This window comes from Scophthalmus maximus, chromosome 3, assembly GCF_022379125.1.
Source record: "Scophthalmus maximus strain ysfricsl-2021 chromosome 3, ASM2237912v1, whole genome shotgun sequence".
Classification (NCBI taxonomy): Eukaryota; Metazoa; Chordata; class Actinopteri; order Pleuronectiformes; family Scophthalmidae; genus Scophthalmus; species Scophthalmus maximus.
The window spans coordinates 18,786,802-18,810,261 of NC_061517.1; the positions used below are offsets into that span (position 1 = coordinate 18,786,802).

Consider the following 23,460-nt stretch of genomic DNA (forward strand, 5'->3'; position numbering starts at 1 on the left):
GGCGTGAATGTAAGCACATTTCTCTTTCAGCAAAGGCTTCATTTGACTGATGAATGGCTGTAACCTAGCGATGTGATAAATTACACAGTTCCTGATGATGGGCTAATAGCAACTCGAGTCAAGGGTAGTAAATCAAAACAGCAGATTTGTGAAAAGTAGTTTCCAGAGGCGTACTTGAATAAAAAAACAAATAAAATAAAAAACTGTAGTGGGTGTGCAACTTCACTGTTTTTGCTCTTTTGCAGTGACAGACAATGGCTCTGTGGTCGTCACAGACAACGAGCAGTTGACATTTAAGTGGCAGAAACCGACAAAGCTCCACTTGAACGTGTCTCTCACACTGTTACATTCACAGCGCTGACCTCGGCTGATTGTGACAATGCAACATAGTTTCACATTGACCAAAGACCGAAAGCTGTGACCTGTGGAAGAAGTCCAAAAATATATAGTAATAATTATTCACCGTGCAGTGAGGTAACTTTGGACATTTGCTCAGTACTGTGCAATTTCAAGGTACTTTCCTTGAGTATTGTGTCACTGCACTTCTACTTCCCCAGAAATCAAAGTGGAATTTTAGTTACTCAACAGATTAAGGTGGAACTACAGTGAATTAATTAAAGGATAAAATCATTGGTAGTTGGGATTCCTTGTCAAGTTTCAGATGCCTATAAGTTGGCAGCTTTTCCAAACCCTCTAAACTTCGGATACTGTGAAAACACTTTTTACAATGTTTTCACAGAAAAGCCAAAAAGCCTCAAGAAAATTCTGAGTAGCAAAGAATGGTTTTTTTTCTGCCTTTGCAGCCCATCGTCTCACAACCCTTCAGATCTATCTTGGGACGGGCAGAGAGGGGCCAACCCCGAGCCCGCGGAAAATACCGGAGTAAGACACATATTGTCAGGTGAGATGAAGCAGGAGCCAACTGAATATTTAATGAAGAGACAAAAACCCAACAAAAATACAAACTTAGGTAATCCAAAAACTCAAAACTCAGGAACATCAACAGGAAACACAAGGGGGACAAAGAGCGGTGCAGGCAGAACTGGACAGGCGAGACAGAGAGTAGCGACAACCCCCCCCCCCCCAGCAATGGTGGATCACGGAGCCTCTCAACAGTTCCCGAGAGTGAAGCGGCAGCGCTTTAGAGAAGCAGCAGAATGGAGTCCATGGACCGTCTGCGTTGCAAGGGTGAGACGTTTAAATAATCACATTATATATTATCAGCACATCTGAATCAAATCAACATGCGCATTAAAGCATTTTAGTGAATTAATTTTTTTAATAAAAAACCATGTTGACTAACTACACAGAGTAACTACGTAGGCATGTCCGTCTGCCATATCGTAAGTCTACGTGAGCCACATGACGTGCAAGCATTTTGGACTTCCGTTGTCACGACTCTCATTCAATGGAGCTCCAAACTCATACCGACTGTGAAATCGATTCCTTTACTTAGCTTAAACGATCCCCCTGTCATCTGTGCTTGAGCGCTCTGCGTTTGGGTCCAAGCTTTCTATTGTGAGAAATCATAACGGACACACATTAAGACAAACAGTTAAAAGTAGCCGCACCTCAACCAGCTACAGTACTTGCACAGTGTGGCATCACTGTGAACAATCCAACAGTGTCGGATTATATAGCAGTCGGTGCAATGATGAGAGCTACTTTTGGATTTTGAAAATTAAAGAGTGTTAAACAGGAAAAAATGTATTCACTGGTCCGTTTACTATCAATAACGGATGGAACTGTTATCAAATGTACATCGGCCTCAAACAATTTATAACAAATTAACATCGAAGAAGGAAAACGCTCACTCTCAGTAATGTATGACGACGCCTGGAGACAAAGACAGTAAATGGACTGTATTTATATTGCACTTTTCCAGTCTCATAGACCACTCGAAGCACTGTTACAGTACGAGTCACATTCACCCATTCACACGGCGCTGCTTTTTAACGTGCGTCACATTCATACACTGCCACGAGAGCCGTCAGAGGAAACTTAGATTTAGGGTTAAGTGTCTTGCCCAAGGACACATCAGCATGCGGACTGGGGGAAGGGGGGGATCGGACTGCAGACCCTTTGGTTGGGGGATGACCGTCTCTACCTCCTGAGCCACAGCCGCCCAAGAGGTTACATCAACACTGGGAGTCATTTAATCTGATCGGGGGGGATAAACTGTCTCTTGAGGGCAGCAGAGAGGTAATGGACAGACACCAGCCAGCAGTGCCACCTACCCACAGGTCACGGACTGAAGCTGCTTTGACCTTGGCCTGTTGGTCTGACCTGCGGTTTAGGAGTTTTGAGTCAGTCCCACTGAGGAAGTTCCTCAGTTCTTCCAGTTGGTCACCAAGCCTCAGGAACAGTACTGTTTTGGTTTTTGTTTTCTCTTCTTACATCTAACTTTTAAATCAAACTTATTGGTCTCTGTAATCGTTCCTCCTATATGAACATACTTAACCGTGTGTAGGGGGCCCTCACCTCTTACGCTGGAATCTGGTACGGGAGGTGGCAAAGACGCAGGGCCCAAAAGCCAAAGTGCCAAAAATGATTTGATGAGAAGAAAACAAAAGACAGCCTCACAGTCTTGCAAGGAACAAAAGGGGGAAAACCCAAAACTGACTGTGAGAATGTCCCACGGGAGAAGAACAGGAACAGGAACAGAATGTGGCAAAACAATCGGACACAGCGGACCGGGAGCACAAAGACTGAGAGGAAGACACCAGGGAAGACTGAGCACAGGTGATGAACACTAGGAACAATCCCAGGGGCAGGAGACACCAGACACACAGGGGGACAGCTACTGCCCACACACGAGGAACTGGACTTCAAGATTCAGAGGAAAGAACAAATTCAAGACAAAACAAACACAAGGGACAACGACCCAAAACAGATACCAGCAATGGTATCCAACAAAGAGTTCTCCGAGTTCACGATCCGCCACAGGATCGTGGTAGAAGAGGATCTATTTATGGCAAAATGTCGGATTAAATATTATATTCCTTTGGAAATGACTAGCTGCTTCTGCTTGTGGAAACCATAGTGAGTGTGTGTGTGTGTGTGTGTGTGTGTGTGTGTGTCAGGGAGTGAACGACAACAGGTGTTTTATACAATGATTCATCATTTTCCAAGAGGAAGAAAGGACATGAACATAACAATAAGAGCCGCATGTTGGCAGTGAAGGTCAATGCATTGGAAAGATGATGATCTCACACCAAACGGCCTTTGTTATGGAAAGCATTTCTGAGAGCAGTGATAGCCTTTCGCATAAAACTCGAGCAACCTCGGGCAAGGTTGATTTCAGAAAGGATAACGATCATGTGACCCAGGTGAGGAGCGTTACCAACAGCACAAGGATTTACTGTGCTTCCTGCTTCCTGGATGAATGATTCAGCAGGAGCGGGTGCGCTGCAGTGACGGCCTCGGGGCCAAAGATTATTTGAGGAAGATCGGGACTGTTTTGCAGTCAGGGGCAATAAAAGATACGGCATTACTGTAAACTCGTCCATCACGGCCTCGTAAATCGATACGTATCTTGTGTTTACCTGCTTTGTCTCGAGGTCCCTCTGACGCACCTGATCGCCCTCAGATAGGGCCCTGAAATATGTCAAAGAAATAGGTGACTGGACCAAAGCCATTTATCAGCAATGTCGTTTATGACGGTATAAATCACGCGTAGACGGAATTAGATCTTTTTTTTTAAATGGCCTCCGCAGCTCCACTTGAGCTTTTCCAGTCAAATAAACAGAAGCACAAAAAACCTACTCAACAATTAAATGCGAGATCAGTCGATCAGATTTTATTTGTATAGCCCATATTCACAAATTACAACTAGCCTCATAGGGCCTAACAAAGTGTACACCGGGGGGGGGGGGCACATCCTCTGTCCTTAACCCCTCGACTGAGGACAAACTACCAAGACAGGAACACGAGCGACGCCTCTCCCAGGACAGGACGGCAAGTTGGAGAGTTCTGTGATTACACTTCACTCCGCTCAGCTCTCATTAGTCCAAAAAGTCCACCGTCCCTGCGCGTGACCCTGACCCTCTCTCGGCTCCTGCGCACCGGGTGTTGTCGGCACAGAGAGAGGACGCAGACTCGCCAGGCGCTTGGGCCAGGAACACGATGTCAAAAATCCCATCCACCTCTTTCTTCTTCTTCTTTTCCCCCTCCCCTGGCGCGTCTGAACCACCGATGTCAGGCAGAGGGCTGGTGGTCGCCGAGCGCGTAGGGGAGCAGGTGGCTGCTGAAAGGTGGGGAAAAAAAAAAATAATAAAGCACCTCGAGGTGTCTGGTTTCCTCATCGCTTCTCCAGAAGCCCCGTAGCAGCTGACTGCGGCTTCAGTGTTTAATGCATTATCAGCAGCAGCTCACAGTCTCTGAGCAACGTGTGGGGCTGAGGGGGCCTCATGCCGCGCGCCCGGCCCGTGAGTCCACACGTCTGCATGCAGTATATTCTGTCAGCGCGGCCAAATGGGAACAATGGCGACATTTTTAGAATGTGTGAAAAAGACGTACGGCAATCATACTGTAAATGAAGAAGGAGAAGAGTGGGTTTCTGATATGTGGGACTGTGGCAAGCGTCCCGCCCACACATCGTCTTGACGTCTCTTTCGTTTTGCACACATTGTTGTTGTTCACATGAGTATTCCTGATCTCTCCCTCTCCTCTCTCGCCCATTTCCCTCTTCTATCACCCCTCCCGATGTTCGGGCCCCTCACTGAGTCCAGCTCCGCCACATTTGTTCCTGTTTAGAGGGAGTTTTCTTTTTCACGATAACGCAAATAAAATTGAACTGAATTTTGCATCACTGTGGTCATTTTGTATCTCTTCGTGTTGTTTTGCCCCCCCCCCCCCCCCCCCCCCCCCACCCCCGACCTGAGCCTTGAAGACCAGCTCAATGATCAGTCAATAGTGTCTGGCGTAGTTCACCGCATATTGACAACTTTGCCATATCAGGACTCATCCTCGCAAATGTCAACTCTTGGACGACGTGGTGCGGTCAGTGAGCCAAACCTCGTAACAGCAAATGTGCGTGCTGTTCAACTCCAGCTGGGGACCTCTGTAGCATCTGGCAGCTCTGCGAGGCTGCCCTCAAGAACACCATTTACATGTGGCGCCATGTGCCTGAGCGTCATTTACATTTACTCATTTGGCAGACGCTCTTATTCAAAATGACTTACAACCGAGGGACAACCGTTGACATTCAATCACCAACATTTGCCTGCCAACACGCCCACACAATGTTATCACTGCTGGCCGATGTCACAAGAGTCACCAGGTACGTCTTCAACAGCCTTTAAATGATTCCACAGAATCAGCCAACCATGGGACCCTTGACAGGAGGTTCCACTCCTGGTCCAAAATCAGAGTAATCTTTTCCAGAATATGAAGCGATGAACACGATGGAAGTTGCGGCCGCGGGGACACGAAAAGTGCACACAGCCCCGCGAGGTAGGGATCCGACACGCGCCTCGCACGGGCAGATATGGGCGAATGAAATGAAAGAAAAGATGACCTAATGAAATCTTTTTTGGGGTTGTTACGGATCCTAATGATAATGGTTAAGTTGCAACATAGTAAATGTTTTATTTTATCACTTTGATGAAAAAGGATTATTTGTAGTATTCGATGTTGGATGTGATGGATAGCCAGCCCATCACATCCCACATTAACGGACACTTGTGAGTGAATGAAAACAAAGAAGTTGTATTTTGAGTATTTTTCGTTCAGATTGTGACAACACTTTATTCACTGGCCTGCATGCTGCGCAGTCCTGTGTTGCGTTAATGACGACAGGCAGCTGAATTAATGAATGAAAACTATTTTGACGTGGTTGATTGCCACTGTCACCACATGAACACGTCCCACCCCCACGCTCCCCTGTCGCGAATTGCACCCATTCTCATCTGGTCACCCTAGGCTATCCCAGTAATTCTATGGTTTACCTGGAAGAATGCAAAAAACACACACAAATTTTACTAGTCTGGAAAATATAGTCTTTGAACTCCGGTGTTTGAGCAGCGTGTTTCCCTCTTCAACCTCGGCAGGAACCTCACGCGACCCTTCGGCCTTCAGCACAGCTCGCCGCCGTGTACTACGTTTCAAAATGTATTACGAATCTCTGACGTTTACTATGAACACGTGTTTTGTCGCCTCCTGAAAAGGAAATAAAGTGGCTCGTGATTGTATGCCCTCTCCTTCCTCGAGGCACTCCCAGCTCAAAGCCCCATAAATGACTTTGCTGATATGATATGGCAGCTATTTGAGTCTGGGTTACTAAATAACCGAGTCGGTTAGGCAGCTGTGACTGTTGACATGTGCTACTGCTATTGGCCCAAAGCTGTCAAGTCACTGCCATGAAATAAAATGAATAATAAAATAATAAAAGAGAAGAAAAAAAACACTTCTCTCAAACCACCCTAATGAGCGGCAGCCTCTTCCTGGTAGATGTGCATTTATTTTGTTTGTGTTGATTTCCCGGATTAAATATTGAAGGAGGGCAGACCTGAGGGAGACGGTCCTCTCCCGTCCATCTCTCCGAGCGGTTTTACCGCAAAGGTGGCTGGGAAAGTTTTCAAAGTACCTCGTGAAAAAAAAAAAGAGGCTCCTGCTCCGGATGACCATGCATGTGGAGCAGCGGCACGCGGCGAATGGGGCGCTGCTCTCACGGGAAAGCTCCAGTGGGAAAGACAGTCCTGAGTCACCACCTGTTGCCTTATCACTGACTTCGATGGAAATGAGGGCCTGTATGTATTGTGCTGCGTAAGCACACAGGCTATTGACAAATGCCGCGTAGTCTGTGTGTCTGCCGTGTTTAATGTCCCGCACACTGACATGATGTTGCAAGAAAATGAAATTCGGCCGCCGTTCGGAGGGTTTCGTGACAAACTGCGTGTTTGCTTATTGGGTTGGAGCTGAGGGATATTTGTATTGCGTGTGTGTGTGTGTGTGTGTGTGTGTGTGTGTGTGTGTGTGTGTGTCAGAGTGAAGACACAATGAAGGCTGGACGAAAGAGGTGAGGAGGGGAAAAAAAGAGAAAGATATCAACACAGAGGGAGACGTGGAGAGGCGGCGGGCAGGTAAGAATGTGTATTCCCCTCCCCTTGTCCCCTGACCCCCCCCCCCCCCCCCCCCCCCCCCCCCTCCTCATCCCCCCCCCTCCTCATCCCCCCCCCCCCCCCCCCCTCCTCATCCTCCTCCCCCCCCACCCCCCGCCGGCCAGACACCACCTCAAGGCCGAGACACCGTTCGAAACCCATTTGCATGAAGTGTTAAAAGGGGAGCTGACAGAGCAGGGCAGGTGAAACCAGCCAACGGACACGGAGGGAGGAGGACCCAGGGCCCCCACACTGACACAGCGGGCTCACAGCGCTCTCAGCCTCTGAGCACACACACCCACCTACACAAACACACACCTGTAGCCGCAGCAGACTGCTTCAGACCGGCAGCAGGGGAGGACCTCAGCCACACATCGGACGCCCTCGAGCTCTCCTCGGGGATCTCAGAAGACAGCAGACCTCGGGAAAAAGAGGGGGAAAAGGGCATTTTTGAGCACAAAGGGGCTGCGAGCTGAGGCCCCACACAGAGAGACACAAAGAGAGGACCGTCTGACTCCTCCCTCAGTTACCAGGTAACCTTCACCTTGATCCAGCGTGTGGCTGTGACTGGTGCTATGACGCAAGGCTCTTTGTCTGTTTGTTTTCATTTAACCGTCGAATTGAAGATTGTGAATATATCCTGAGTCTGTCAAGAGCGGCACTGTGAGTCAAAGATATTCTCCTTGACCAACAGATGACAACAACAACACCGACTGCGAACGAAATGAGCCACTCTCTTGACCTCGCGTCCGAAAAACTGAACTCAAGTTTGGTTTAGGAAAGATTATTGTGTTATTGTGACAGTGCAGACGGATCCTGTCCACCCGTGTGGCGGGGGGGGGGGGCAGATAACAGACGCAGAGGTCATCGGTCATCGGTCACATTTCAACGTGCAGTAGTTTTCCCCATAGTCGGTCACGGTTCTCCAGTGTCAGTGTATTCTGTTTCCCTCATTGTCTGCTGTATTTACACAAGCTATCTCAACACGCTCACGCTCAGCGCAGTTTAACTGACTGCATCACCCCCCCCCCCCCCCCGCCCAAACCCTCCCTACCTGCTCTCTCTACCTGAGAACAGGAAGGGCAGCATTGTGGATGACGGTTGATGCAAACAAACGGTTGAGGACTGGAGGATACACAAGGCTGAGCCTGACGCGTGCACACACACACACACACACACACACACACACACACATACACAACGATGAAGATGCAGAGATGCAGCCGATGACCAACAGCGCAACGTCAGATAGGATAAGGCGTCACGTTTGAAGCCGGCATTTTGGGCTCATCAGCGTCCTACTCTCAGTTAATATTCAAGTGCCGATGTACACAATGTACCCTGTACGTTTCGCCCCCGAAGCCCTATTGATTTTATTTCCTCCACGTGGACGTTGGACACGTTCTCTCACTTTTGTGTGAGCTTCAACGTTTCTCGTTGGAGAAGTCCCCTTGAAACAGGCAATGAGACCTTTATTCACCCCAGCGTGACACTATCTCTTACTGAATACTGATTTAAAAAAAGGTAATATAGGAACCATAACAAACTGATCATAGCAGAGCAAACAGGCCTGTGGAGTCAGGCAGGATTCAACTTTTAGTTTTCAAAAGGAAGAAGGAAACTCATTGTAGCACAACCTCGGGTGTCGATACCACTAGTTGTCCCTCACTTAGACCTTCGATTCCTTGGTATCCCCTAAAACTAAAGGGACCGTTTTTTGCCCATCAACTTGTTACCAGTGCAGATCTTAAGTGTTAAAATGATGCCATGGGGTCAGAACATGATGAAACAAGCGGTTTTATTGTTTTTTTTTTTGGGGGGGGGGGGGTTGTTAATAAGAACCACCGGCAGTAATTCTAGAGAGTTGTGACATCTCTGTTGTCGTTCAGTTGCTGTTTACGTAGCTCCTGGACCACAGGCAACGTGGCCTGAGGCTATCGAACGCGTTCTCCTCTCAAAGAACCTTGAGCTTGATCGCGAATATGTATGTGAATATGTAGTTATATGTTAAATGAACCTTCATGGGTGTGATGAATGGCACACTTTGTATAAATACTGGCCATGCCAACACTGCATGGATATGCGTAGATTGAAATGACAATGACACTTATTTTTGTCAAAACGACTTGGTTCGAGCAAAAGTAATCACCCGATTGTCAAGTAAAGTGCAAAGTGCAAAAAAAGCAAAGTAGCACATCCAGAAGGAACAAACTGTCATTTTTCCTCCAGATATTTGTTGATTTTGCTACTACTTATCCCGTCATTTCTTAAAACCGCTCGCAGCCTCGTTTGACACAACTGCAACTGTGCAAATATTTGAATGTTTGAAGGACTTCCTTGAATTCACTTGAAACAGCTATTTGTTTTACCTACCGTTCGGTGAGGGGGTGTCAGCGTGTCACCTCACCTGTGTCCACATCCTCCGATGACACGGGTCTGAGCAATGGGGGACATTTTGAGCCGGGATCCTGGGGCCCGGGGGCGTTAAACTGATAAGACCAGTGTAATAATACAGAAAATATGTCCTCATCCCCCCCGGAGCCTGTTCGTAATCCTGCTGAGACGAAGAAAGAGAGAGAGAGAGAGAGAGAGAGAAAAGAGAGAGTTGGCCGCGCAGGAATTTCAAGGGCAGATGGAGCGATTAAAGCGAGAACAAGCGGGGACTTTGTTGAGACGTGAGCACTGGGGGAGGACCGGCCCTGAGGGCACAGGGAGGAGAGCACCTGTGCTCCGACCATCCTTCATCCCTGACACGCACACACACACACACACACACACACACACACACAGTCTTCTCCACATCAGTGCCCTTTAGTGCCTGAACCCAAAACACCCAGCATTGCAGCTGATCACCACGTAATATTCTCAGCAAGGTGACCGGCCTCGGAAGAGCACGGCACTTTGGTCCCGACAAGCCCAGGGTCCTGCGCAGACTTTAAAGTCCGGTGTCGGTGGTCCACAGTGACCCCGGGGGCTCCCTGCACTGTGCTGTCTCACACACACACACACACACAGACCTGAACACGCATTAGCCAAGCGGCCAGCGTTTCATCCCTGATCCTGTCCAAAGTAGGGACAAGTGAGCGTGTCCAGCCAGGGTTGAAAATCCATCGGCAGTGGAGCACGCAGATAACTTGGAAGAGCCGGATAGTAGTCGGGCTGCACTCTCTTTTAGTGTAAATATGCCAAAGTTTGTTTTGCTTCATTTTTTTTGGTGACATCACACAGAATCTGCTCTTTGCACTACTTTCATTGACACGAATCGACAGAATGCGTCTCTTTGTCAGGGACCACACGTGAGGTCCATTGAGTTTGCACTCGCGCTGACCAAGTCTAAGTGCCACCAGGGCCCAGGTTTTTACGACCACTGGCTAATTATTACTGGGCCCAGTGGGAAAATCAGATGATCCACTTTGCAGCGTCTATGACACTCGGTGAGGGAGGAGGGCTCTCTGGGTTTTAATGCATGATCATGATCGTGACCAGGGGACTCGAGTCATTCAAGGTGAGAATGCCACCTGACTGAAACGTTTGTTTCGGCTTCTTTTTTCTCCTCCTTTTTTTTGCTGCTGCTTTCGTAAATATAATTCAACGTTTCGCATCACGCCCATGACCCGATGAATCATTGACTGACCAAATTCTTGCCAGCTTTGTAATATGATGTGTGCTGTTGCGCGGCGGTAAACAATAGTTCAGAGGTCAACATTCAGCTGGGGAGGTATGAATTTACTGATTGACTGACATCCTGTTAACTGGCTGTGTTATGGTTGTACAGTTTCCATGACACCAGCAGCAAGGTGCCATCTGAAATATAAAAAAACTCTGTTTTTCATTCACTGTTTACATCCAGACCGGAGAATCCAAAGGAGACTGCGCAAGGAGAGGGAAGGAAGGGCCCCGCCGTCTGAAAATGGAACACCCTTCGCAGATTTGGCACGTACAGGTTGGCCCCCAGGACGCGCCCGTGGAGCTGCAGAAGACGGTCCCGGCCGCGAGCCAGCCGGAGTGCTCCATCTGCTACAACACATACGACAATGTCTTCAAGACGCCCAAGCTGCTGGAGTGCACCCACACCTTCTGCCTGGAGTGCCTCTCCCGCCTCATGGCCGTGTCGCAGACCGAAGGTGAAAGCAGCGGCGGGAGCCTGCGCCTCTCCTGCCCCTTCTGCCGCCACCCGACCACGCTGCCCGAGGAGGGACCCCCGGCCCTGGCCACCAGCCGCGAGGTCCTGTGCAAGCTTCCAGACCACCAGCAGCAGGAGCAGCCGGTGTGGCTGGACGGGGAGAAGCTGTGCTACAAGAGCGGCATGCACAGCGCGGGCTTGGGCGCGCCCGAAAGCCCAACGGCCTTCTGCATCTGCGTTGACATTGGCGCCAGCAAGGCGGTCGGCACGCCGGCGGAGACACGCTCCCCGAGCTACGGCCTGCTGGGTCGGATGGGCGACTGGAAGAGGCTGATGCTCTTCGTCGTGCTCATTGTGCTGCTGGTTGCCATCGTGCTGTGGCCACTGCAGTGCGTGTTCACCACCGGCAACATGCGCTGCATGCGCGAAATCCGCCCCAACCCCACGCTCAGCACAACCACTGCCACCCTCGACCTGTTCACCAGGCTGCCTGGTGCGTCAGAGTGAACCTGTGACCGGACTAGATGGACTGCATCAGGAGCTGTATCATATTGTACATAAGACTTGTATTTTTTTTAAATATTTGACACTCGATTTCTGCTGCATAATTACACTTTTTGAAAAGTGCACTTGATTATTGCTGCACACATTACTGTCAACACCTCAGGTTGTCAGAGTTCAACAGACGCTGAAGCCTCAATGTGGCCTTTTTGAAATGTCTGACTTTAGCGCTCCCCGGTGGTGGTGAAAAAAAACCTCAAACAGTGGAAATACACCACCAATAATCTGTGCTATTGTGTCATATACTATCAGGATCATTTAAATCATAATCACATGAAGAAGAAAAAAATCGACACATACCAGCTTTAACTCTACAAAGCTGGAATCGACAGTGGGTCAGCAACTCATTCAGCCGAACGGAGAAGTTTAAGATGCTGACGTCCATTCGTGAAATTTAAACTCGGCTTTGTAAATATCTGCTTGGCTGAGGCACAACAAAGAGTCACGTTTAAAGTTATTCATAAGACAAAGAATGAACGTGATCCCCATGTGCCAACTGAAAACTTTATACATTGTAAAACTGATTTGTGTTTTTTTCGACGAACCCGTCCTTGTTTACAGAACTGTAATGAAATAAAATGTGAGGGACCAACTCAAGATTATGTTTTTTGGTAATAACAAGACGCCTGTGCCTCGCTATTGAGAATGACATCGTCTGATTGTGGATTTAATGCACATGCATTTCAAAAATAAACAAACAACTAAATGAACTGCAGCATCCGTCTGTGGTTTGTTCCGTCTGATCAGCGAGTGTGGTAAATTCCGTTTTCAGGGGTCAGGTTGTAAAACGGTTAAGCCATTCACTGATTATCACTCGTCCTTTCATTCCAATCTGAATGCTGAACCCTGGACCATAATAGCAAGGTGTTGACGGGAAGTCGGCCTTTATTTATTCCTGGATTTGGCGTTAGCTGAAGGGAGGGTGGGCTGAGGAGGGGTTTTCCAAGAAGCTCGCATACAACAGGATTGATAAGGCAGTCAAATATTTGCTCAGGACAGGACTGGCCAAAATGAAATTGGAAAATGTCCTGGATTTCAATTTGAACTTCTAGTTAAGGCAGTTAACCAATAAATGCAGACTCAGAGTGACACCGGTCACGGCCTATCCCCCTCTGTTGCAGAGTCACGGTGTTGGAACAAAACAACAGAGAAGTGGTTATGAAGAACGTTATGATGTCACGGTGGAGGTGACCTCTGACCTCTTGGATGTGTCATCTCAACTATCGTTTCATCCAATCAGACATGTTTCGGAAAATGTGTCATTGTTGGCGTGCGATTTCTGGAGTCATGGTCACCGCGACCTTCGAGCGATCTTTGAGCATCGTAATCCGATCAGTTCTTTTCTTAAAGTGAACATGTCGGCCAGTGTCTGAGATGCGTTGTTCATGAAGGTGGGACGGGCGGTTGGACAACTCAAAAACACTTTTTTTTCTCCTTTCGCTCAATAAAGCAGAATAAAGTGTCTATTCTCTTGTGGAGAGCAGCTACATGAAACCATCACTGCAGAAAGATTTGAAATGATGAAAATAACAATTATACTACACTCATTTCAAACTCATCATCCTCGAGCCCCCCCTCCCCCCTCTTAGATTCTTGTGAGTTATAAACGCGGTTTCTACAGGCCACTCCAACCGTGACGTATATGTCATTAATGGTGAAATTGGTGGGGGTTTTTCTGCGACGCCCTGCTCTTCAATATTAACAGTCTGATAGTTAACTGGTTTTCACTATAAAGAGACAACTGGAGCGATACAGCGAGGTCCAACACAAATAGCAATTCACATCCCACCAACCTCGGCTGCTTCTCCATCTTCGGGGACTTCACCCGCAGGCAAAGCGAGAAAAAAAAGAAGAAAATGCATAGTTTAGCTTTAGAGCTTTCTGGAGTTTCTACAACCTTTTACATAAATGTCCGCATCGATCGAAAGACCTGCTGCAGATTCACAAGTGGGAAAACAAAAGAAGGAGTAAAAGGTCATGTGTGACTTCATATAGTGCCATCATAGAGTTTTTTTTTATTAAACTATATGATAATAAACCATTTAATGCCGATTTCTGGCAGCTCATTGCATCAGCAGTTGTAGCCTATACAGCAAAAAACAAGGCGTTTGGGCAGAGCCAGTGCAAGAAGAGGAGGGAGGAAGGGGGAAGAGCGCCCACTGAACAACACTGGAGCGCTCGGTACACCACGACTCACTTCAGCCATACTGCGACCGACACAGGAGCAAGGAATACAAACAAACAAACAAACAAACAAAACCCTATCAACATCATGTTCAAGTAAATGTACTAGGACAAGCAGAAAGAAAATAAAAATGCACACCTCCACGTACACTGGATCAACTCAGAGCCAAAATGTGCTTATCAATAGTACATTTACAATAATAATAATAATAATAATAATAATTGAGACACAATACAAAATGAAAGAATGGATAATACAATCAATTAGATATATGTACAATTAAAAAATAAAATAAAATAAAAAAAATCAAACAAAATAAAAATAACACTGATGTGCACTACCAAGAAGACTGTGACAACCAATGGACATCCGGATGAGCCTGAGGCCGAAGAGTCTGCAGTTTCACACTTTCAAGTATTAATGTTTCACCATATCACAAACATTTTGAACCAGAGAGGCAGAGTGAAATACAAAAGGGAAAAAAACTAAAGTCAATTAACCACAGCGCAAAATTGCTCCGAAGCACAGAAACAACACCACTAAAAGTCTGTTTGTCAATCATCCGATCAAGGTCACAGTTCAGACTGGAAAAGGACAAAAAAAAGAGTGGCTCACACGACCCCGCCCCAGTGTTCAAACTCAAGTTCATCAAGTGCGGCCTTCGCTGACACGGGGCAGCAATGGCATTCAATAAAATATAGCTTCTATTCACATAAAGAATCAACCATTAAATAAAACTGGGCAACAAGTTACTTGGGGGAAAGTTTCAAACCGAAACAACAACTCACAAGATTTTTTGTGAATTGATGAGAAACGTAGTAGAACTTTAAAGGTGACATATTATGCTTATATTCAGGCTCATCCTTGAAAAGGTTTATTTGCTCAAATGTTCAGAAAAGGCATCAGTGTTCTCATACTGCCCATTCCTGCAGCTCCTCTTTTCACCCTCTGTCTAAAACTCCTAAACTCCTTCTTTAAGCCCCGCCTCCCGATAAACCCCAGTCTGCTCTGATTGGCCAGCTGGCCCAGGCAGTTGTGATTGGTCAACAGTGTAGGAAATGTCAGTCCCCTTCAACAGAGAAGTGGAGATTATCAGATTACAGGTGGGGTTTCACCAAAAGAGTCCAAGTGTGACATCAGAGTGGGAGAGAAATCTGAACCAGTTGTTCAGAGTCAGGCTGTAGGGTTTAGCCAACTCACAAAAAAAACACAGGGTGGTCTTTCTTCACAGTTTGTGGGCCGGCAGGCTCAACAGATACACACATGTATGTGCATGAACACTGAAAAAGAGATTTTTGCATAATATGTCACCTTTAATAAGAGGAATCTGTGGCGGTGATATGGTGAACACGTGGGCTACATTGTTACTTACTGCACAAGGTCGGCTGAATCTGATTAGTCTCACTTAACTCATCACTCTTGGCTAGATTAAAAAAAAACTAAAAAAAACATCTAAGAATCGCGGGCTGCAGATTTAGAAACTGGATAATTTACGCCTGAGGAGGAATGGTCGGATCACACGACCGACGGGTGTCACTGAGCCACACATCACCATCATTACAATGTCGTATTGTCAGCGACGACAATGTTTTTTTGACCGTTAAGCCGTTACATGTTAAACAAGCCGGGGCAGATGGCGCCCAACGTATCTGCACTCGTATTTCACCGGAGATATTTTGGTGCTGATCCCTGGGAGGCTAAAAATAGCGAACAATCTGCCAGACGGACACAGAGGGGCCGAGCGCTCTGCGACACCGCCGCTGACGCCGTCCTCCTTATCACATCAGCGATGACGTCGGCTTACTCACCCCGCTATCATCAAGCCTGGATTACGGCCATCTTCCAAATTACTTTTTGGAGACAAATCTATTCTTCAATCTCGGGCAGATGGCCATCGGGCCCACTGTAATCGTCCCTTTTGCCTTATCTCCCGCTGACGATCTCCCCCGACAGATGTTGAACTGCATCAAACCTGCTAACGAGAACGGCCAGACGGATGAGGCCGAGCGAGGGCGGGCGGTCGGTCGGCCGCGCTCACCTCCCACCACCCCTTCAGGAATCCTCTCCACCCACATTGATGTCAAATATGTACTTTAATATATTTTATTAATAAACATCTAATTCAGCGCTGGGGGGGGGGCCTGGGCTGCTTAGACAATTGTGCTTAAACATGATCTCTTCCACCGTTGTGCTCTTTTATAAATATAGATATATATTTAGAAAATAAACATCTCATATGTTACACAACCACGATACCATCAGCATCAACAGACACGTCAAGAAATGAATGAAGCTGACTCAAATAAAATACAACGGAGGCGGTGTTCAGATGACGGACGGGACAGGTGTGTGTGTCCCAGTAACCATAAGAAAAAATTTAAAATGCTCTCCAATTCCAATAAAGGAAAATAACAGAAGAGCTGATTTGCATTTGCAGCAGGTGATTGAATACAACTCTTTGATAACCAGTCAAATCTGTGAAACAATAAAACTAAGTGTCCAAAGGATCCACTTTTACACCCAAATTAAAAATGAAGAAGAAAAAGAGGAGGAGGAGGAGGAGAAGGGCTTTCTTGCCCTTCCTGGGCTTCAGGATCCTGGAGCAGGTTATGTAACCGCCCTTGCCGTCACCCAGTGGCCAAATTCATAACCACCACAGCTGGAGAGGCAGAATGCAGAGAAAACAGTCTCAGGGTTCGAGATGCAGCTTAGCTTTGACCTCTTCTTAGGTCCCGTACAGCTCTGTTCATTTCAGGCTGGTGGCAAACTCCATGTTCAATATATTCGTCATCCCAATGTAAAACAAAACGGATGTGCCCTGGTCGACTTGGGGGTTTCCGTGGTTTGAAGAAACAGTAACAGTGCAGATTTAACAGCAGGTTCTGGGAAGGCTGTATTACAGACACAGCCTGTGACAAGGCACTTTCGCTGGTTAAGAGAGGGAGAAGCTTTTGGAGGCGGGAGCGAAAAGGTTGAGAGACACCGGGGAGGACGGAGAGGCCCTGAGCGCAGGCACTATGCCATAGAGTCCTCCTCTCCAGGGAGGCTGAGGTTTTACTCCCGACGGGACGGCAGCAGAAGAGGAGTTGGCTCGCCACCCTCGGCCCCAGCAGGGTCCACTGTGGTGGGGCTGTAGTCAGAGCACCACACTCCCTCCGCCCCCGTCAGGTTTAGTTTCAGGGCACTGACGATGCGACACCTCCGCTGAAACTGAAGCACACATGCACGCACGCACGCACGCACGCACGCACGCACGCACGCACGCACGCACGCACGCACGCACGCACGCACGCACGCACGCACGCACGCACGCACGCACGCACGCACGCACGCACGCACGCACGCACGCACACACACACACACACACACACACACACACACACACACACACACACACACACACACACACACACACACACACACACACACACACACACACACACACACACACACACACACACACACACACACACAAGTTGAGTTGGAGAATCATCGACAAGTCAAGTTGCAGTTAGCACCCATGTTTGTCCAGGTCACAGTAACCTTTGACCTTTGACCACCTAGGTCTAATCAGTTCATCCTTGAAAAAAAAACTTCCCCCAATTCTCCTGAGATATTGCCTTCACCAGAGTGGGAGGTACAACGAAAAACATATACAGAGGCACTGAGAAATCTATATTTGCCTTTACAAAAATAAAAAAAATGTCTGCTTAGATTCATTTTTACATGCAGTGTGTAAATATATTCACTGGTGATTAAAACTGTTCTGTTCTGCACCGTCTCCCGCTGACGACCCCAAACCAGAGGCATGATTCACTCACTGTTATGCTGCTGGATTCCTCGTCTGCTCTATTTATCATCGTGAGCGAGAAATGAATGAGGCTGTTTGAGCTGAGGCTGATTATAAACGGAACATGAATTGAAGCTTTTGTTGCTTTCGGGGGGAGGTCAGGGTTTTCTTTTAAGGAAGTTCAGATGCTCCCGGCCACCCTTGAATCCAAATCTTGAAAAAATAAGAACATTAATCTCATACTGAAAAATGTATTAGATTTGCTGGACGAAACGGAGCCGCCTTCTAACAGTGGAAAAGGTTTTATCAGCAAAATGAGTAGAGCCGACCGATATGGATCTTTGGGGGTCGATGCCGATATCGATATTAGCGAGTACGATTTCTGATTCTGATATATATATGTATGTATGCCAAGGCCTTTCTGTGTGGAGTTTGCATGTCCTCCCCGTGTATGCGTGGGTTCTCTCCGGGTTCTCCGGCTTCCTCCCACAGTCCAAAGACATGCAGAATGGGGTCAGGTTAATTGAGACTCTAAATTGACCCTAGTTGTAAATGTGAGAGTGAATGGTTGTTTGTCTCTGTATGTGGCCCTGCGATAGGCTGGCGACCTGTCCAGAGTGAACCCCACCTCTCGCCCAATGTTAGTTGGGATTGGTTCCAGCCCCCCGTGACCCTTAAATGGATAAAGCAGTAGACGATGGATGGATGGATTCCTTAGATATCGTTATAAAAACCTTAATGACAAAAAAATGTAATTGAGGCTTGACATTTTAGTTTAACCACAAACTTAAACATAAATGCCTATAAATTAAAAAAAAAAAATACATCTGAATATTTTCCAACCAAATATACATGAATCACGTTTTTTCTGAATGATTTATTCTGTACAAGATTTCATATCGGTAAACATAAGCGCCAATGCCGATATGTCTGCGAAAGGCTCGGCCGATATATCGATTGGTCTCTAAAAGTAAGTTCTGATTTTAGGGACAAAATTTAGTTTCTAAGAAATATGGCTCATATTTTTCCAACAAAAGCAACACGTGATCAAACACGTACCAAAGAACTCTGCAGCCAACTCTGTGTAGTGCTCCACTTGAAAAAAAAAATATGGCAACAACAGTGGCTGAACGTGTTTGTCCCAGAGCACAGAGAGAAATTCAAACTGTGTAAAAAAGGAAACTAATGAAGTACTCACAAGGAGGCAGACATAGAAATGTGGACGACCCCGACAGTTTTACCTCCTGGTGTTGCTGCTAAAAGATGTCTGGGGGCTTTTAAAGTTGATGTTCTCGTACACACTCGACGAATCGTCATTTGTCATTCTGCAACAACGGAGAGAAAATATTCAGTGACGAAACAACTTCCCCGGGGACGTCCGCAGGTTTCACCAAGTTCAATTTGAGACATTTTATACCTGTTCATGATTAAACTGGTTCAAATATGAAAGCCGGATGGAAAACCTGAAAGGATTATATGGCCTATAATTTTTTAACACTTCCCAGCAGTATTAAAAAAATAACTCTCAATGATATAATTAATTAAATAAATGCATTCTGGATCAATGGATTGGCTCAAACAGTGAAAAAGGGTTGAATGAATCTAAGTTTGTCTAGTTTATAATATCAGGCAGGCCAGAGAAAAGTATTCAAGACTAATTATGACCCTTTAATACCTTCCTCTCTCTTTTATTAATTCAATGCTTCATCAGACATTTCCTGTTTTACCTTATTTGCTGCCATTATGCTGCGATCTTATGTCTACCAATCAAATCCATGGCTGCTCCACCTTCACCGTAGTACAGTGTGTGCCATACTCACACAGAAGAAGAGCGCGAGGATGCCATACTGGGTTTGGATCTCGAGTTGGTCATCTGGGGATATTTGATATTGGAATATTCCCTCTCCATCGTTTTGTTCCTCTGCGAAGCGTCAACATGACTGAGTCAGATTCAGATTATGCAAAAATCACATTTTGTGTGTTCATGCACATACATGTGTGTATCTGTGGAGCCTGCCGGCCCACAGACTTTGAAGAAAGATCACCCTGTGTTTTTTTTGTGAGCTAGCTTAACCCTACAGCCTGGCTCTGAATGACTGGTTCAGATTTCTCACCCCCTGTGATGTCACAGTTGGACTCTTTAGGGGGTAACCCCGCCTGCAATCTAATAATTTGCACCTTTCTGGTGAAGGGGAATGACATTTCCTACACATTTTGCGGTTGACCAATCACAACAGACTGGGCCAGGTGGCCAATCAGAGCAGACTTGAGTTTTATCGGGAGGAGGGGCTAAGAGAGGAGCTGCAGGAATGGGCAGTATGAGAACACTCATGCCTTTTCTGAACATTCAAGCACGTAAAACTTTTCAAGTGGTTACACAAATTAAAAGTATGAACCTGAATATGAGCATAATATGTCCCCTTTAAGACGACGTGATCCTTTGCAAAAGATCTCACAGCGTCCCATGTCTGAGAGCCGAATTCAACTGTGAACGGTGCCAGATGGCGTCCACGTACAGCGCTGTGGAAACTAACCAAGGCGGTTTGCCTCACTGCTCTAGCTGTCATAACATAGTACATGGTTCTGGCCTTCAGACTCTGACATTAACGTTTTGAAGCCTTCATTACTGCATCAAAAAGTATTTTGCGATGTTTTTTAATCACTTTGAAGCTACCCTGGATTACAGAGGACTGACTACCGTACCTGCTCCTCCTCCAGTCTCTTCTGAGCCGTGTCGATGTACTGCTGCACAGCCATGTAAATGAACTTATACTGGGCCTCTGTCTGCACCATGCCCGACCTCTGCTGCCGTACCCTCTGGATGGTCTTCGGGATGTCGATGTCACAATCCAGACCTGCAAACACACACACACATCCACCGGGGGAATTGGCACAAACATTTAAAAGCGACGTAACAAGTCCAATCGTGTCCCTCTTATGTCTCAAGCTTGTACCTTGGCGGTTGATAATATCGATGAGAATGTCAACGACGATAATGGTGCCTGTCCTGCCGATGCCGGCACTGTGGGAGGTCAACAACAATAATGTCAAGGTTAAAAATAGTAAGTTCTGAACATGTATGTCAATACAAGTAAAGTCAATGTTTGTGAAGTACACGTTGCCAACGGCAATAAAGTAGCTTGAATTGGTTTATGTGTCATATGCAGTTGGATCTGTCTGAGAACACAATGTTACTCTCCCGAAAATCACAACACTCATTTATCAGCCGCCCACTGATCGGGGAAGGTAATGAGTCACATATTTTCTGTCGGTCTGTCATCGTGTTTGCGCGACAAGCTGGGGAGGTGGAGTATTTTTGAAAGACGAGGAGCGAAACTTAGCCGTTCTATTCTCATCTAATGGACAAATTCATCACATTGAGAGAAAACATGTCCGCTGTGAAAGTGAAATACATTTGTGTTCTCTTGCTGATAACAAAACATCAAGTAAAAAATATTTAAATTAAGGAATTAATTCATGATGAACCACATTCCTCAGCTATGAATTCATGTTATTTATCAAACCACAAATTTGAATTTTGGGCTTTTATGTCAAAACGAGTCTCATGTCCAGACAACAGCAGAGCAAAAAAGGGCCCTGAGCTTGTGACATTAATACGAAAAAACTAACAAACATGTTGCTAATTCAGGAAAGACCTGCTGCTGATATGAAGGTAACATTTTGAACCTTAATTAAAGTGGCCAATGGAAACCTTATTTCATGAAATCAAAACTTCATAAAAACCCCAGGACGACTCAAGCCAGTTAGATTAATGTGAGATGTAATCTTATCCTGCACCAAACAATGTGTGTTTTAACTTGATAAGTGAAACAAGATTATATGTATGTATTTATGTATGTGTGTATATACATATATTTAATGCAAGCGCTTGTAGACTTGATGTGTGAACTTTTAAAACACAATTTGAGAACTTATGCGTTTAATTTGTCTCTTGTAAAACAATATTCATACAAATCAGAATTTTGACCTACATGTTCTCAAATTGTGTTTTACAAGTTCACACATCAAGTCTACAACATAACAGCCTGTCAAAATGAGACTGTCAGCGATGCTGTAACTGTCTTCACCAGGTCTTTTCAATGTCTCATTGTCATAGTGACACTACCCTGATGATTATTAGGGTAGCAGCCATCGTGTGTACAAGGGTATACAGAGGCGTGCACGCAAGAAAGGATTCTAACATTTGTTGTTGTTGATATCTGTTGAAGAACTGCGCTGGAAGATCAGCTTCCTTATTCTCTCTTCCTGACCACACCAGTAGTTAACTCAAGGCCCCACCACAGTCTCTTCCATCCTCCCTCCTGGTTGTACCTGCAATGCACCACAATGGGTCCGGTGTCTGGAATGGTGCTCTGTGTGCGGTTGACCTCCTCCAGGAACCAGAGAACACCACCGGGCTCGTTGGGCACGCCGTGGTCGGGCCAGCTCAGGTACTGATAGTGCCAAATGTACCTCAGAGGCTCCTTCTGGAATAAAGATACAGCAAAACACTTATGAGAATTTTCCACTTTGCACTTATAGTATAATGGTTTGATTTTTAATAGGGGTATCTATATTGTATATTTGGGTGTGCCCTGATATGTTGTAGGTTTGAAGCTCTTTTTTGTCTCCATACTGTTAGTTAGTTTTCTTCAAAACCTAATAGTGGACAAAATCTGACGTTCTGATTTCCCACAGAGGATGAACCATGAATACATGAAAAGCTTATATGATTTGATTTAGCCAAAACGTCTTTGTGCTTACTTGAACTGTCATAATTGCTGTGCTGTGAACGAGGAATAATCTCTGGTCGTCTGCCTCACTGCAGTTACACCAGCACTTAAGATATCCCTGGATTCTATTCCTCATTTCTTACCGTGGGACTCAGGGGATGAATGATTAGGACCAGTATGGAGGATTACAGCAACCAGGAGGCGTCACTATGTACGGAGAACTGTCTGCTTCAGTCTCTTGCTTTCACAGACAGCGATTAACAGGAACATTGATTAACTGCTAGAGTGATATATTCAAGAATAAGTGATGTTGGAATTTCCTAAATTCAGTAGTAATTCTCCTGCACACAAACATTAAGACTTGATGAAGAATCACTTGGGGGGCAGCCGTTGTTGGAAATATTGCCAGGCTGTTCTCAGACGGGCTTAACAGACTGAGCTCCACCATTGTAGTCTGTAAAAAGTTAAATGCCATTTTAAATTCCTCCCCTATGAAACAAAGCAGCCTTTAATTATTATTATTATTACTATTTTATATTAAAGGTTTAAGTGTGATAAAACCTAGTGAAATAATTACTATAAACGTTTGTGTGCACTTTTGCCGTCTACTATTTCTGAATCTGCTTCTTGTACTATTCAGAGCTGTGCAGCCAAACCTCCTGTAAACTCCAGCACGTGCGAGAGGATTGTGTGATTGTGTGTGTGTGTGTGTGTGTGTGTGTGTGTGTGTGTGTGTGTCTGTGTGTGTAAGGTGTTAGATAATCCGACCCCTGGTCAGTGGGTCAGCTCTGACTGAGTACACAGCTCTTCCTACCCGGTCCAGACGGGTCACCTCCAGCTTCCTCAGGATGTAGTCCTGTGCTGGCCGCTCGTCCATGTTCCTCACCAGCACCTTCCCGAACTCCTTGGTGGCGTGGAGGTCCGGCCAGTAGCGGACACATTTGTTCTAAACCAGAGGAAACAAGAGG

At 46.2% G+C, this 23,460-nt stretch overlaps 3 protein-coding genes and 1 long non-coding RNA gene across 16 annotated transcripts in view; 2 read left to right on the forward strand and 2 right to left on the reverse strand.

Moving 5' to 3' along the window:
- Positions 1–9,951, reverse strand: part of LOC118317490 — a 17,847-nt gene extending 7,896 nt beyond the window's left edge. Inside the window, exons 1-3 of one of the 8 annotated variants that reach the window (XM_035646239.2) lie at positions 9,508–9,951; positions 7,419–7,520; positions 3,397–4,243 (exon numbers count right to left, since the gene is read on the reverse strand). In XM_035646239.2, coding sequence (XP_035502132.1) covers positions 4,005–4,243; positions 7,419–7,520; positions 9,508–9,838 — 672 coding nt within the window. In that variant the 5' untranslated portion in view covers positions 9,839–9,951 and the 3' untranslated portion in view covers positions 3,397–4,004. Of the gene's footprint in view, positions 1–3,396; positions 4,247–7,418; positions 7,553–9,469 lie in introns of those variants that run through there. The other 7 variants (XM_035646238.2, XR_004795444.2, XR_004795445.2 and 4 more) reach the window with 7 other exon arrangements.
- Positions 6,257–7,028, forward strand: LOC124849898. Its single transcript, XR_007030521.1, has 2 exons — positions 6,257–6,749; positions 6,987–7,028. It is a non-coding gene; the product is annotated as an uncharacterized LOC124849898 (long non-coding RNA).
- On the forward strand, positions 7,495–12,494 carry LOC118317489 (RING finger protein 223). The gene is made up of 2 exons (XM_035646237.2): positions 7,495–7,633; positions 10,951–12,494. Exon 2 carries the CDS (start codon positions 11,011–11,013, stop codon positions 11,728–11,730), a length of 720 nt encoding a protein of 239 aa, XP_035502130.1. The 5' UTR covers positions 7,495–7,633; positions 10,951–11,010; the 3' UTR covers positions 11,731–12,494.
- A 1,280-nt stretch (positions 12,495–13,774) lies between these two features.
- The window catches only part of ptpn11b (protein tyrosine phosphatase non-receptor type 11b), a 35,786-nt gene continuing 26,100 nt past the window's right edge, over positions 13,775–23,460 (reverse strand). For 4 of the 6 annotated variants that reach the window (XM_035646235.2, XM_035646231.2, XM_035646230.2 and 1 more), the window contains exons 10-16: positions 23,307–23,438; positions 22,092–22,246; positions 20,714–20,781; positions 20,463–20,614; positions 19,580–19,680; positions 19,001–19,084; positions 13,775–17,179 (exon numbers count right to left, since the gene is read on the reverse strand). In XM_035646235.2, the coding sequence (XP_035502128.1) occupies positions 17,146–17,179; positions 19,001–19,084; positions 19,580–19,680; positions 20,463–20,614; positions 20,714–20,781; positions 22,092–22,246; positions 23,307–23,438 (726 nt within the window). In that variant the 3' untranslated portion in view covers positions 13,775–17,145. Of the gene's footprint in view, positions 17,180–18,957; positions 19,085–19,579; positions 19,681–20,462; positions 20,615–20,713; positions 20,782–22,091; positions 22,247–23,306; positions 23,439–23,460 lie in introns of all 6 variants that reach the window. The other 2 variants (XM_035646233.2, XM_035646234.2) reach the window with 1 other exon arrangement.